The sequence below is a fragment of the Vipera ursinii genome, assembly GCF_947247035.1.
Source record: "Vipera ursinii genome assembly, chromosome: 1".
NCBI lineage: Eukaryota > Metazoa > Chordata > Lepidosauria > Squamata > Viperidae > Vipera > Vipera ursinii.
In genome coordinates, this window is record NC_139512.1 from 145,681,627 (window position 1) to 145,695,552 (window position 13,926).

Here is a 13,926-nt window from a genome sequence, read left to right on the forward strand (position 1 = left end):
ATGCACTCCTGGTTTAGCAGATCAGATCGGTATGTCTAAGCAGCAAAAATCAGCTAGACATTCATAAAACTACTGTTAGGACCTATTTATATTGCTGGCAGAGGAATACCATATAAAAATTGGCCATTTAGCAGTTTTTTCTCCTTTTTCTGAATTTAGCATTTTACCAGCAACAGTAATGATAGGGTAACATAAATAGGACTGCGCGTGTGCACATACACACAGACAGAGACAGACAGTCAGACAGAGACAGACAAGGTTGACTACCTGGACAAATTCCTGCAAGTTTTTTTGCAAGATTCTTCAGAAATAGTTTGCTTTTTTGCCTGCTTCCTAGGATTAAGAAAGATCAACTCACCCAAAGTCATCAAGCTGGCTTTATGGCTAAGCCAGGACTGTCTCCTGGTTTCTAGCCTGATGTCTCTAACCACTCCATAAGATTTGCTCTATAAAATAGGATTACTGCTTTAATTTTCAAATTCCACCTATTGCTAGGCCCTCCTGATGTCTCTAACCACTCCATAAGATTTGCTCTATAAAATAGGATTACTGCTTTAATTTTCAAATTCCACCTATTGCTAGGCCCTCCTAAAAAGTCATGCTAGACTTTCAGTAGGTCTGAAAAACTGATTGAAGGTAGAAAGCATTATGATTCTATTTTTCAGGTAAATTCTATTTCATGATAATTTTATTATTTCATGGTACACCCTTGTTGGAAATGGGGTATACCCTTGCCTTCTGTTTCAGGAGCCACAATTAAGGAGATGATCAAATCCAATCTATTCACGAAGTGAAATGATTCCTTCTGCAGTTGGCTGACGCCACTGTTGGTCACATCTGATGCTCTTTCCTGCCTTTTCTCCAACTATCATTGCCAGGTTTGCCACAAACGTGAAAGTTCCATTTATAAACAGCAAGAATTGCTGTGGAAGAAACATAACATGACAGCATGCATAGGGTAGCTTCTGCAGCCATTGGGCAGAGGCCCAGCTCATTTCATTGCTCGGCTTCTGTCACCCAACCATGGCAGGGAGATGGCAAGGCTGTTTAATAGTCCTCAAAAAGGACTCTCATGTGAGGAGGCATGCCTCTAGTCGGCAGACAAGAGGCATGCATCTTCCCCTCCCCATCTATTTAGAGGGGAGGGCAAAGGAGTTGGTGTTTAAGTGCAAACTAACGGATGGCAGGATATGCTAATACACACTTGCCAACAATGAACGCTGTTGGACATAAAGCAAAACGGCTATTGGCTGTTGGTTCTCTGCAGGCCCTACAAAGTGATATCCTAAAATATTGGAGCCTTTTGCAGCCAAATTTAATGCAGGAGAATGAAACGCCTCCATGAAATAATCATATTGGCTTCATCAAAAAAATGTACTGAATCCTGTGAGAAAAAAGGAAACAGAAGCAAAAATGATGCAGCAAATCCTTCTCCACTAAAGCAAAATACAGGTACCTCAATTTTTCATTACAACTACCACGACCAAAACTATCTTCAACAAAAACATGCCAAGCAGCTTATTAAGTCTTCTTGCTGATAAGTGCCATCTGTCAGGCCTGAAATGAACGGCTGCCCTCTTTCTCTATTTGCAAATGCAGCCCATTCTCACATAAACACAGATGTTGTATTTACAGATCATACAATTGCACATTAATTGATTCATGGAACAATTCTTTGGTGTTGGACCATTTATTTTATGTGGAAAGACTATGAAGTTTGTGCAACTGAATACAGAATTCTGTTTTCCACAGAATTTTGACATGCTAAACTACGTAATTTGGAAATTATCCAAAACGTCTTGGAATTATCCAAAACTTCTTGTGGTCATCAAGCATTTGCATGGTGGATTGAATATTTTCACAGTAATTTGTTTCACAATTAATATGAAAAGCAACAGTCCCAACGAGCATACAAATCCCAACAAATTTCTATCATTGATTGTTCAGGCTGGAGAACATGTGGAGGCCCACAAATTTGCCATCACTAAGTATGTTTTTACTTGAGCAGTGACTTACTTCATTTAACATAAAATATATTTAACTTGAAATAATTCATTACTCTTGATGCATTCCATTGCTTTCAATTAAGTAACAATATGGATTAATCAGAATTAGTCTATATATTAGGAAAGAATTCTTAGCAGAGGATGCACATATAGAGGGAAGTGTGTATAATTTTCACACTGAAATGATGAGAACATGACACTTAACTCTTGCCTTCAAACTGCATATTACCTTTATTTTTAATGGCTTAATGCAATGCTTAAGAGCTTAATTGTCTAAATGAATAATATATAATCATTCTGAAGATAACGGCTTGGATTGACACAGTATAACTGAAAGATTCTTGGTTAGTGAAGACTGTAAAATCTAAGACTAAAGTATTATGAAACTGGGATATGGTGAGGGACAGACAATTGTGTGTATTTATATTTTAAAACTATCAACTGTCTGAAGTTTAAATTCTGTGGCTACTCCAACCAAGGCTTCATGAAAAGGAACCAAGCAGCATTTCACCAAGTATCTGGTGGTTTGGAATTTTGTAGATTTCGTGCCCTTTGTTCAAGCCTGGACAATACAAGAGAACATAAGCAAAAGAGTAAAGTAGTCAGGAAGTAAACAATTACCAGAACTGAATCATGCAGCATTCTCTTCACCCCAAACTGAAGTTAATTTCTAAAATGCTGTTCTGTTCCAGCCTACGACTGGCCCTGTTTGAATGTCACAGACAACCCCTTTTTATAGTCATCAGGCTGGAAAAACCCAACCAAATTTATTTACAAAGAAATCAAAAGTTCAAACAAGAGTTAAACAGGAATAACAGACCAGGACTCTAGCAGAAGATCTTCAAACGGCTGCCTTCAGCAACCAGCACCTCCCACACCTTCCACTTTTATCAGCAGTCCCAAGGCGTGGCTTCTCATTGCCTTCTTCTCCTCTCACCGAGTTGCCTCATTGCCTTTCTCTGTGCTGCCTCCTGCTCCTAGCATCCCTGAATAGATCCAGCTGTGAATCATCTATGTCCGATACCTCGTGCTCACACGGCTGAGTCTGATGAGGAACATGACAGGAGGGGCCAGGCTGAGAGTCCTGCAGTGCATCAGAGCCTCCCTCTGACACTTAAGGCTCTCCAAACCCCTCCTCCTCCTCCTCTTCAGAATCATCACTCAGCTGCCAGTATCACAGGCTGACGCTGAATCACAACAAATGCCATTTGCACCTTAAGAGTTCATGATGTTTATTCTCTTTTTGAGGTGTGCTCATCTTTCTGGATTGTCTCTGTAAAATCTGTCACCACTACTTTATTTTCAGTCAAGGGCAACCATTGGTTTCTAGCTACTGGAAATCAAGTAAACGTAAGAATTGTACCAAATCTATTACATCTATTACGCAATCTTGTTTTTAGCCTTTACAAAAGACCATAAGCTTCTTCAATTTGGGGTATTCCTATATGCCTGTAATAATCCTTACATATTAGAACAGGGGTTCCCAACCAGGGGTGCTCGCACTCACTGCGGGTGCGAGACAATATTCCAGGGGGTACAAAAACTTAGGTTTTCAAAATTATAGTGTATATGCATAATTTGTTGCCATTATTTCGAACTTTTGTAAGGGGTGAGAGAATATATTAGAAGCGTTCTAGGACTGCAGGGTATAGAAAAGGTTGGGAACCACTGCATTAGAACGTTTAAGTGTTTGCCAATGGGGAAGGCAAGTATAAACACAACCACTAAGTGAATGGTACATTTAGGGAAAGCTGCACAATTATTTTGGATTCTAAAGCTAACAATAACTTAACATTGCAAAGGAGCTCAGCCACACAACATAGCCTGGAAAGCCAGTTAAGTCTCAATAGCGGGCGATAATTTTGTTTGTGCTTAGGAATTCTTACTAGCGCTGAGAAATGAGTTCACATCTGTAGTAGCCTTTTTAAAAAAGCTGAATTCATTCCCTGTGTACAAAATCCATACTTATTAGCGGCAGCAAAAGGACCAAACTGATGTGGCTGCTGCTGATTTATGACAGATCTGTGGCCACAGAAATATTTCATCGCAACACAGCGCAGCCAACGATTTGAAGTCAGGTAATTAGAACTCTAAAGACAGGAAGAAATGAGAAGCAAATGAAAACTAGAGCAACAAAGAAAACTGAAGTCAGTTTTACAGAGGAGGGATAATTCATCTGAACAGTTGGGAGTCAAAACTGCAGCCTATGGATGTTTTAGTATTTTGTGTTATTTAATCCTGCAGTGATCGTGAATTCTGGTGTTGTTGGTTTTTTTCCTTTAGTGCAAAATGTTTCTATCTCTACATGACGGCTTAAAGCAATACACAGTGTTTTCTCTACAGATGTATTAACAATGGGGGGAAAATCAATTGCTTAATATCTTAAATCCAAAATCTATTTTCTACAGATAGGGGAGGAAGTTGGGGATTTGGGATTGCTTTACTTTCTGTAGTTATCGTTATCATTACATTGCTTTTTATGAAGACAGTCCTTTTCTAAGTACCATGTGTTTTTTTGTAAGAGCTGCTTCTCTGTGGTGCACAAATTATGATACTGCAATGAAAACATAATTAAATGCATGCAGAATTACAAAACGAGATGAACATGTGTGGAAATGAAGCGATTTCTCTCTAGCTGTCAAGAATCCAGGGTATGTACCTCGCATTACAGTTATGATGATGAAATATTCAATTCCAAAAAGTTGCATCAGAGTTGAACCACAGTACCAGCCTGCTACTCTTTAAAGCAGCCACATCTTTTCTTGGATTTCAAAGCACCTGCAGAGAGCAGCTTATTGAGGAAAGTCATGGCTGCTTTAATGAATTCATAACCCAGCCTTTCCAGAATGCTTCCAAAAGTATTTCTGAAGCACTGCACAACTTCAATTATTATCTCTGCAAGAGACATGTTGGCAAAAACCAAACAGATCAGGGGCAATGAGAATCTTATTCCCATCATCTTCTTTTTCAGCCTTATCTTAAACTCCCTCTGCCTCTCCCCCCAAAAAAATTATCCTTTAAAGCAGACATGTCAAACAAAAGGCCCGGGGCGCGGATGTGACCCGCGAAGTGGTTTCATGTGGCCTGCAAACCCATCCTGGAAACAGTGAGGGAACGGCCCCCACTCTCTTGGCCCTGGCCCAGGCTGGCCAGGAGCCAATGTACAATTTAGTGGTGGTCATCTATGCTGAAATACATTCAGTCTTAGCTCCACAAGGCCATCTGAAAACAGCGAGGGACCGGCCCATGCCATGTTGGCACTGCCCCCTGGGCGCATGCTGGGGAGGTATCACCCTTTGTGAGGAATGAAGAAATGCACCATCGCCTGGAAGTGGCCAGCACATGGTCCTGCCTACTTTGGGCAGGCTAGGGGTTGGGCAGCATTGTGCTTCTCTTCAGATTCATGCCACCTGGCTCAGCCTCTCAGCACTGTGAGGACAGCACCCCGCTGCCTGCCAAAACTGGGGAGGCTGGGCAGCATTGTATAGGTAACATCGACTCTCATGCTGCTTATGGCATCCCCTCCACCAGAGCCCCCCAAGCCGGATATGTGAAGTTGGCGAGGGCCATGTGCTGGCCATTTCCAGGCGATGGTACATTTCTTCATTTCTCACAAAGGATGACACTTCCCCAGCTGCGTTTCTTGCCTGTTTTTCTCCCTCCCTCATCTCAAATACCGTATATACTTGAGTATAAGCCGACTCGAGTATAAGCCGAGACCCCCAATTTCACCCCCAAAAACTGGAAAAAGTTGGTGACTTGAGTATAAGCCGATCCGCCATTCTGCAAGCCTCCGCCGCCGGCTGCTTCGTTCCGCAGCGGAAAGAAGCAGGCAGGCGGCTTCGTTCCGCAGCGGAAAGAAGCAGCCTGCTTCGTTCAGGCTGCTTCGTTCCGCAGCGGAAAGAAGCAGGCAGGCAAGGCACGGAGATCCGGAGACCTGCCGACGTTTGGGGAGGTTTGGGGAGGTGCCCAAACCTCCCCAAACGTCAGCAGGTCTCCGGATCTCCTCCCCAAACCTCCCCAAACGTCGGCAGGTCTCGGGATCTCCGTGCCTTGCCTGCCTGCTTCTTTCCGCTGCGGAAAGAAGCAGGCAGGCAAGGCACGGAGATCCGGAGACCTGCCGACGTTTGGGGAGGTTTGGGGGTGCCCAAACCTCCCCAAACGTCGGCAGGTCTCCGGATCTCCGTGACCTGCCTGCCTGCTTCTTTCCGCAGCGGAAAGAAGCAGGCAGGCAAGGCACGGAGATCCGGAGACCTGCCGACGTTTGGGGAGGTTTGGGGAGGTGCGCGCGCACCTCCCCAAACCTCCCCAAACTTCGGCAGGTCTCTGGACGGCGGCTGCTTGGGAGAGGTGCGCGCAATCCCGGAAGCACCAAAGCCTTGGCCGCGCACAAGTCCTCGGTAAGTTTTTTTTGTTGACTGGAGTATAAGCCGAAGTGGAATTTTTCAGCCCAAAAAGTGGGCTGAAAAATTCGGCTTATACTCAAGTATATACGGTATTTTCTCACCACTCTGTTCTTTGGAAGGAAGGAAGGAGAGGGAAGGTCTGAGGGAAGTCCTACCTTAGTCCTGCCCTGCTGCCCTTTCACCATCTCCTTGCCCCCTCCTCCTGGCCTATCCTGGGGGGGGTCTCCATATTGCTAAGGAAGCTTTGGATACAAAGCCAGGTATCCTCACATGGAGAGGAAACGGGCCTCCCTCTTGATTTTGCCCTCATACCCATCATGAGCAACCTGGCTATGGAGAGCAAGCATAGCAGCAGCAGCCTTGAGGAGGAGGTAAATGCAGCTGGGTACCCCCTTGGGAAAGTGGGGCTGGGCTTAGTGCCGCGGGTGCTTGAGGGCTGGGCTAGGCATTTGACCTCCACGCCACCGTCCAGCCTCCCCAATGGCCTGAGAGGAACAGTGAGGCTCCTCTGGTGGACCATGCCTTGGCACTTCTCTGGTCCCATCTCCTGCCAGAGACCCTCAGATCTGTCCCACTCCTGCCCCGGCCCCCACAGGCACCCTTGACACAAATGATGTAGAGCTGGCCATTCCCACCCAGTAGGCCATACCCACTCCAGCCACACCCACCCAGTAGGCCACGCCCACCCTGGCCACACCCAGCCCCCCCCCAGGGCAACCGCAATGCTGATGTGGCCCTCAATGAAATTGAGTTTGACACCCCTGCTTTAAAGGTAAAGCAAAAGGTTGCCTTGCATATGGAAGCCATATTTTCCACCTTGCCTCTTGCAATCTGTTATTAAAAATCTAGCCTATTTTCAGATGAGGAGGGGAAGGGCTATTTTTTTCCCCCTGTGGGAAAATATTCCTTTGAGGATGTTGATGAGTAGGACCAGAATAGAAGTGAATGAGAATGCCCTTTCTCTCCAAGAGCCACCTTTGCTACCTTTTGCCCATGTGCAGAGCCTGCGTGGAAGACTCTTCTAGTCCGGGCAATTAACATGTAGGAGAAGTGGAGAAACTTCAAGGCTATGCAGAGCATCATGCTGCATCCACAACAAATTTAAGTTGCTTGGCCCAGGTCTATTAGCTTTCCTTTGTTAAAGACGAACACTGGAAAAAAAGATATACAATAACTTGGTGCCAAATGGACCATTCCTTTATTTCATAGCTTATGGACAAAGGCTTGCTCCAGTCTCGTTCACAGAACTTTACAAGAGATCCAGATAGTGGATAATATTCATACAACACAATATTCCACTTACAAACCAGCCAACTACTTTTTAACTTAGTATAAAGTTTAGTGTATCGTATAAACTCAGCTGGGCTTATTTGTTACAATATACACCATAAAATTAAGTAAATCCTGAATCAATTTTCCATGGATAAGTATGTCATGAGAATATACAACCATGTGCTGACAGTTTTGCTCTGCTCACTGCCAACAGCTCAACAAACAGCAAATGAATAGAAAATAAAGAGTGCATCAGTCTCTATATCCCCCATCCCTAAACAATGTTCCTTAGAAATACATAAGCCAATGCAAGATCATAAGCTTGAAGTGTGATCTTGAGCATATGTATTCAAAAGCCATATTTAAAACAATGGTACATAATCCCCAGCTAAGTATGTTCAGGAATTGTGACCCTAACTAACTGTGACCAGAAACCCCTTTCGGCTCTTAGATAACTTTGCCTCCTGGTGAATACCTTTCATTTCTGGCAGTGGCCTGTCAAATAGCAAATATTTTACCACAATCATATCAAGTCAGTTCCCTGATCAGTTTAGAAAGCAATTTAGCCCTGGTCTAACATTGTTGTATTGTTATATTTCTTTATGTCAGAAATCAGAGTCCTCAAAGATCGGTGTTATTAAACCAGCTGCCAGGAAACAAATTCAAACTTTATCAGGCCACATTCGGAAAACTTAAAATAATCTGAATGATTCAAAATCTATACAACCAATAATTATAAGTTTAGTTGGAGAAAAGTGACCAGTTGCATTCCTATCCATCCTTAGATGGCAGCAGGTCCCATTGAAGCCTTTTGTCTGAGTAGACATTCAGATATTTACACTACAAAACTCAATTGGGTAACACCCCTTCATTCTGCTCCTTCCCTTAAGAAAGGATTGCTGATATGTGTATCCCTGATAACTAAACTGCTGACTCCAGTTGTTACCTATTGCATTGATCCAAATTTACTAATGTGCCAGTTTATAACAATGATTACAAACCTACATTTTGAAAACTACAACAACCACAGGTTAGGATGATATATTGAAAATTTAAACTCATGTTCAGGGTAAAGGATCCAGGTGGCAGACTATAACAAATCACAAAGATATGCAAGGAATGTATTTGAAATCCTTCTACTCCTAATTCCATCCAAATGCAACTACAAACCAAAAGTAAAAACAGTTTGCGGACAGAAAGGATGTGTTGAGAAGGACAGCAATAGCACTTAAGACTTATATACCGCTTCACAGTACTTTACAGCCCGCTCTAAGCGGTTTACAGAGTCGGCATATTGCCCCCAACAACCTGGGTCCTCATTTTATTGACCTCAGAAGGATGGAAGGATGGGTCAACCTTGAGCCGGACCAACTCCTTTTTCGCTCTAAGCACACCTTTATTCATGCCTCTTCAAAGGCCAAAGATGTGCTTCGAAAGGCTTTCTGAACTGCACTGTATACAGGCAGTCCAAACTTACAACTGGCAGCTTAACAGCATTTCAGAATTATAATGGATCTGAAAAGGGGAACTTGCAATCTAGATTCAAAGTTCCAAAAGGATTCAAAGTTCCCCTCCAGAGTCATGTGACTGAGATTTGGGATCTTGGCAACACTGCCTCACTTAAGTCATTTGCGGTATCCCACAGTCACATGACCACAACTTACTACAGTTTTGCTGTTATTGGTTTGCTTAACAACTGCAGCAAAAAAAAGGTTGTAAAACTGAGTCAGTCACGTGACCAACCCATTTTATGACTGTCACAATATATAACTGTAATGGGAAGACTCCATTATGGTCATATATTGAGGGCTATCTGTACAGAAACATCAAGCAAATAAGACCGGGATCTATATTTAAATTTAAAAAACCCTTATTTTATAAATAAACATAAATTAAAAAATACGATTTATATTCTTAAATGATCAAACCCCTTCTCTATTGATTATCTTTGAAAGAAATTAAGACTCTCTTCTGACTTGAAATATGAGCGGGTCTCTTTCACTAACCAAGTATAAGGTAAAAATAAACATTCTCCTGAATTGAGCTTGAAGTCTTTCTGACTATATAAAGACTTCCATGCAGATTTCTGGGCAGGAATCCAGAATTAGCTAGCCACTGTCCTCTTCTAAGATTTTTTTTCCAACTTTCCAGAGTAGCTAACACAGTTGGTTTCCCTTCCAGCTACTAACCAGACCTAATTCTATTCAGTGTTTTTTGGAAACATCCAAAGTCAGCAAGATCCCACCACCTGCCCCAGTTACACTACTTGTCTCCAAATGTTCTCAATGCTGAATGAGAAGTTCCAATGCCTGCCTGAGGTATACCTGCAAAACTGCTCATTAAAAAAATTGTAACAGGTGGGAAATATTAATTAGCACCTAACTCTACAAATTGTCCTTCCATGCAAGACCAATTTGGAATCTGACAAATTTTGACTTTTTTTTCTTCTTCTTCAAAATCCTCACTTTATTCATGAATTTGCAGCACAGCACCACGGATCAGACATCAAACTTGAGCAACCTAGATTTTGTGTAAGGCATACTGCAGTAAAAATTGCCATACTGGCAAATTGAGTCATTCCAACCTATTCATGTATATAATGTGAGGGTCTTTAGATACAGATATTCTTACTACAAACAAGAAACCCAATTTCAATACATGTCTCTTTGTATTTTTATACACGAAAGCCCAGCTGAGCATTTTGGTTGCTTTGCTGAGATATCTCCCAAACCAGAATTGTTTACAACCTCTTAATTCATACATTTTTAAGAGAAGACACATACATACAACACATTTTACTTTTAAGTTCTTACCAGCCCATTCTTGCAGAACATCACCTCGGTGACAGAAGCCTCAACTTTGAACATAATAGACTTATTCACTAAACCTTAGTTATATATTCTCCTGCATTATTATCAATGCAGCATGAGCAGTATAATTTAATTTCTGCCCTAAAACTTCCTCTTTAAACAGATTCATATACAAAACTACAATTAATATTCCCTCAAACAGGTCACAATTGGGGCTTAATAAAAAAAGGAAGCAGGCAATAACTTCTCAGAATCTTGATTTATGGAGGTGAAGACTAATCTTCAAATTAAAAGCTTAAGACAGGCTTTAAAATAAGAGAGATTATGGAATAATTATCAGTCTGAAGTCATCTTCTTGGAAATCTCTTTAAAAACACACCCACCCCAAAGATATGTTTTACAAGGGCAAACATAAAGGATAACATGGTCTTCTCCCACACCAATTCAACAGACCTCTCCCGAATCTCACCATCATTACTCTTCCAATCCAGATAGTATACACTAAATTTAAGCATAAATAATCTAGTTCACACAATGGTACCAACATTATCAGCAGCAATGTCCAGCAAATCCTCATGACACTCTGCTAGCAATAGCATGAGCCATGCAAATGTTAAAAAGACTCTTTGGAAGAAGCATGAACTTTGGGCAACAAAGTACAGCTCATTCCATATCCAGGGGTTACTGGGAAGGAAATCATTATCTTGGCTAAAGCAGAATATTTTTAGTCCATGCACAAACATGCGGGTATTGGCTGGGTGTTTAAAGTGAATCATGTAGAAATTCTGTACCTGCAACTGGCTATATTTTTTCTTGTTCAACATATTTTGGGTTTTGGGTTTTTGTTCACAGCAATTTCTCATTCATTGAAGGGGAAAATGAGCCTGACAAAGAAGGGGTTAGGCCAGGGGTCTGCAATCTTGACAACTTTTAAGACTTGTGGACTTCAGCTCCCAGACCCCTGGGCTAGGCCATTTGCAGAGCTAACAATGAGCAATCCAGAAATCCAGGTGTTCTCAACTCAAGACCCAGACATTTTAACCACTGAGCTTGGCTACTACTTCACTTTAAAATATTTTGGATATATTTCTGCAGTGCCAGTCATTCTTCCAAATAGGTATTAGCTGAACATTTCTTGCCTTGTTTTAAAAAAAGTTATGAATGTATTAATATGTTAGCTAATAATTAAAAAATAATAATGGACAGGGAAGTTCAGGGGGGGGAAACCTGCCAAATGCATAAATACCAGTATAAAATCAATAAATCAAAACAGCAGATTTTGAAAGTCAAAAGAGAGTTTGTTTTCAATTCACTTTGAATTTCAACTTTCCTATTAGAAAAATTGTAAAAAATAAGAAGTATTGGTGGTTGAATGAGTCTCAAAATGCGGTATTCTGCAGCTGTATTCCAAAGAGCATTATAGCAACAGGGACATTTGCAAAATACGTGAGATCTGGTGCATTTCCAAACGGATCTTATCAGTGCTGATCTTAAATAGGGGTTATTGATGCATAGACTGTTTTATGTTATAATCATTGCATTTTTATGCCTTTGCAATAAATCTTATGTAACACATTCCTGTTTAATATGGAACAGCATGTATCCTATTGCGTCCATCTAAGCACTTTTCTCTTTGTCCAAAGAAAGCATTGCCCCCCTAAGGACTTTTTTAAACTGTAGAGGTAAAGATTTTGACTAAGACAGTTACAGTATTATGCTTTATAGTCCTCAATTGTCTTTTTTCCAATCTACATTCAACCGGCTTCCAACTAGCACAAGCTTTCAGATAACTGGCCATCAATTCTGGCCAAATAGAAATACCTATCCTGGCTTAACAGAGCAGGTTATCTATTAAGGAGTACCAACATCGCCAAAAAAAAAAAAAAGGACAAGACCAGCAAACATGACACCTCCGTCTTAGTAATCAGCTTCTTTGAAGCATCTGTACTGTTTTTATGATGTTACAGGATTGCATTACTCCAACCACTTGTGCTGCTTCTTCGTTCCAAAAAAAGCAACTGGATGGATCTACGCTGATTATTCGGTTAGGCAAAGAAAAAAAAATCCGCTCAGGAAAATAACAATCTGGTTAAATAAACGAAGCAGAGAGGGGAGCATTATGTGCACCGTTCCCATATTCCTTTAGACGTTGAACATAGCGGCCCAAGGACAAGAACATTTTTTTTTCTCCAAATTGGAAACCCGGAAAGCATTCATTCCTCCAGCCCGCCTTGGGGACAGGGGTGCAGTCTTCTAAACCAAATGCTTTCCACCACCTCCTCCACCACCACCCCCTGCTTTTTTTCTTTTCAGGGATGCTGAACGAGGAATTACATAACCTGGGATTAGGTTTAGGCGCCTGCAGATCGGATGCGCTGCCAATATCCCACCGAGAAAGCAGCCCGCGTTTTGGATATCCCTTTCCTTCTGCTTTCCTTCGTTATTTCTGAAGAAAGCTTTGAGAGGGGTGGGGAGGGAGGGGGGGCAAAAGGAGAGACAACACGCCAAAGCCTGAAAAAAAGGAAGGAAGGAAGGAAGGAAGGAAGGAAGGAAGGAAGGAAGGAAGGAAGGAAGGAAGGAAGGAAGGAAGGAAGGAAGGAAGGAAGGAAACCAACCACTTACCGCCTCAGAGTCTTCAAATCCATGCAGGTACAAATTGTCATACATGGAGGTCTGATAATCCCAAGAGCCCCTTTTTCAAGGCAAAAAAACACACACACACAAAAAGTAAAACACCCTGGCCACAGACACCGCGGGGGAAAAGGCCCAGTCCCCCAGCAGCTCAGTTGTTGCTTTCTTCTCTCAGTTGTCGGGCTGCTGTGCGGCTTCCACCCGCCCGCCCACCCACCCCTCCGGGGCCACGGCACTTTTCATTCACATCCTAGAGAAGGAGAGAGAGAAGAGAGGTCATCCCGAGAGGCGGCCCAGCGCCGGCATTTTATCGCGCCTCTCTCTCTCTCTCTCTCCGGGTCCGAAGAGCAAAGGCAAAAAAAGCGCTCTGCCCCTCCGACCCGAAGGCTGACGATGACAGAGGCGAGGAGACGAAAGCCTGATTGGCTCGGGGGCTGCGCCTCGTCAGCTTGCAGACGTTGTGCTGCTCCGTGCAAAGGGGGGGGGGAGGGGGAAACGATAAACGTGAGGACGGGCTCTTCCGAACAGGCATCGCTTTCCCCCTCCCTCCCGCCCGGCCCCGTGATTTCTTTTGCCCAAGTCTCCTCAGAAACGTCATAACAAGGCATCGTCATTAAATAAAAGGAAGTTAGGCTGACAGAGGATAACTGGCCGGCTTGGATGAAGTACGCTGGGCTGATTTTCCCAGGAGGAAGAAAGAGATTTATTTTTATTTATTTTATTTTATTTTAATTCCATTTATATCCCGCCCTTCTCCGAAGACTCAGGGCGGCTTACAAGCTTAGCAGTAGCCTTCATTCT

The 13,926-nt window shown here is 42.5% G+C and overlaps 1 protein-coding gene across 4 annotated transcripts in view; it reads right to left on the reverse strand.

Moving 5' to 3' along the window:
* CACNB4 (calcium voltage-gated channel auxiliary subunit beta 4) overlaps positions 1-13,378 on the reverse strand; it is a 78,420-nt gene extending 65,042 nt beyond the window's left edge. For all 4 annotated transcript variants that reach the window (XR_014490957.1, XR_014490958.1, XM_083350479.1 and 1 more), the window contains exon 1: positions 13,117-13,378. Coding sequence is in view for 2 of the 4 variants with exons in the window: in XM_083350479.1 (XP_083206605.1) it covers positions 13,117-13,161 (45 nt within the window). In the remaining 2 variants the exon portion in view is untranslated. The remainder of the gene's footprint in view (positions 1-13,116) is intronic.
* Positions 13,379-13,926: the final 548 nt, after the last annotated feature.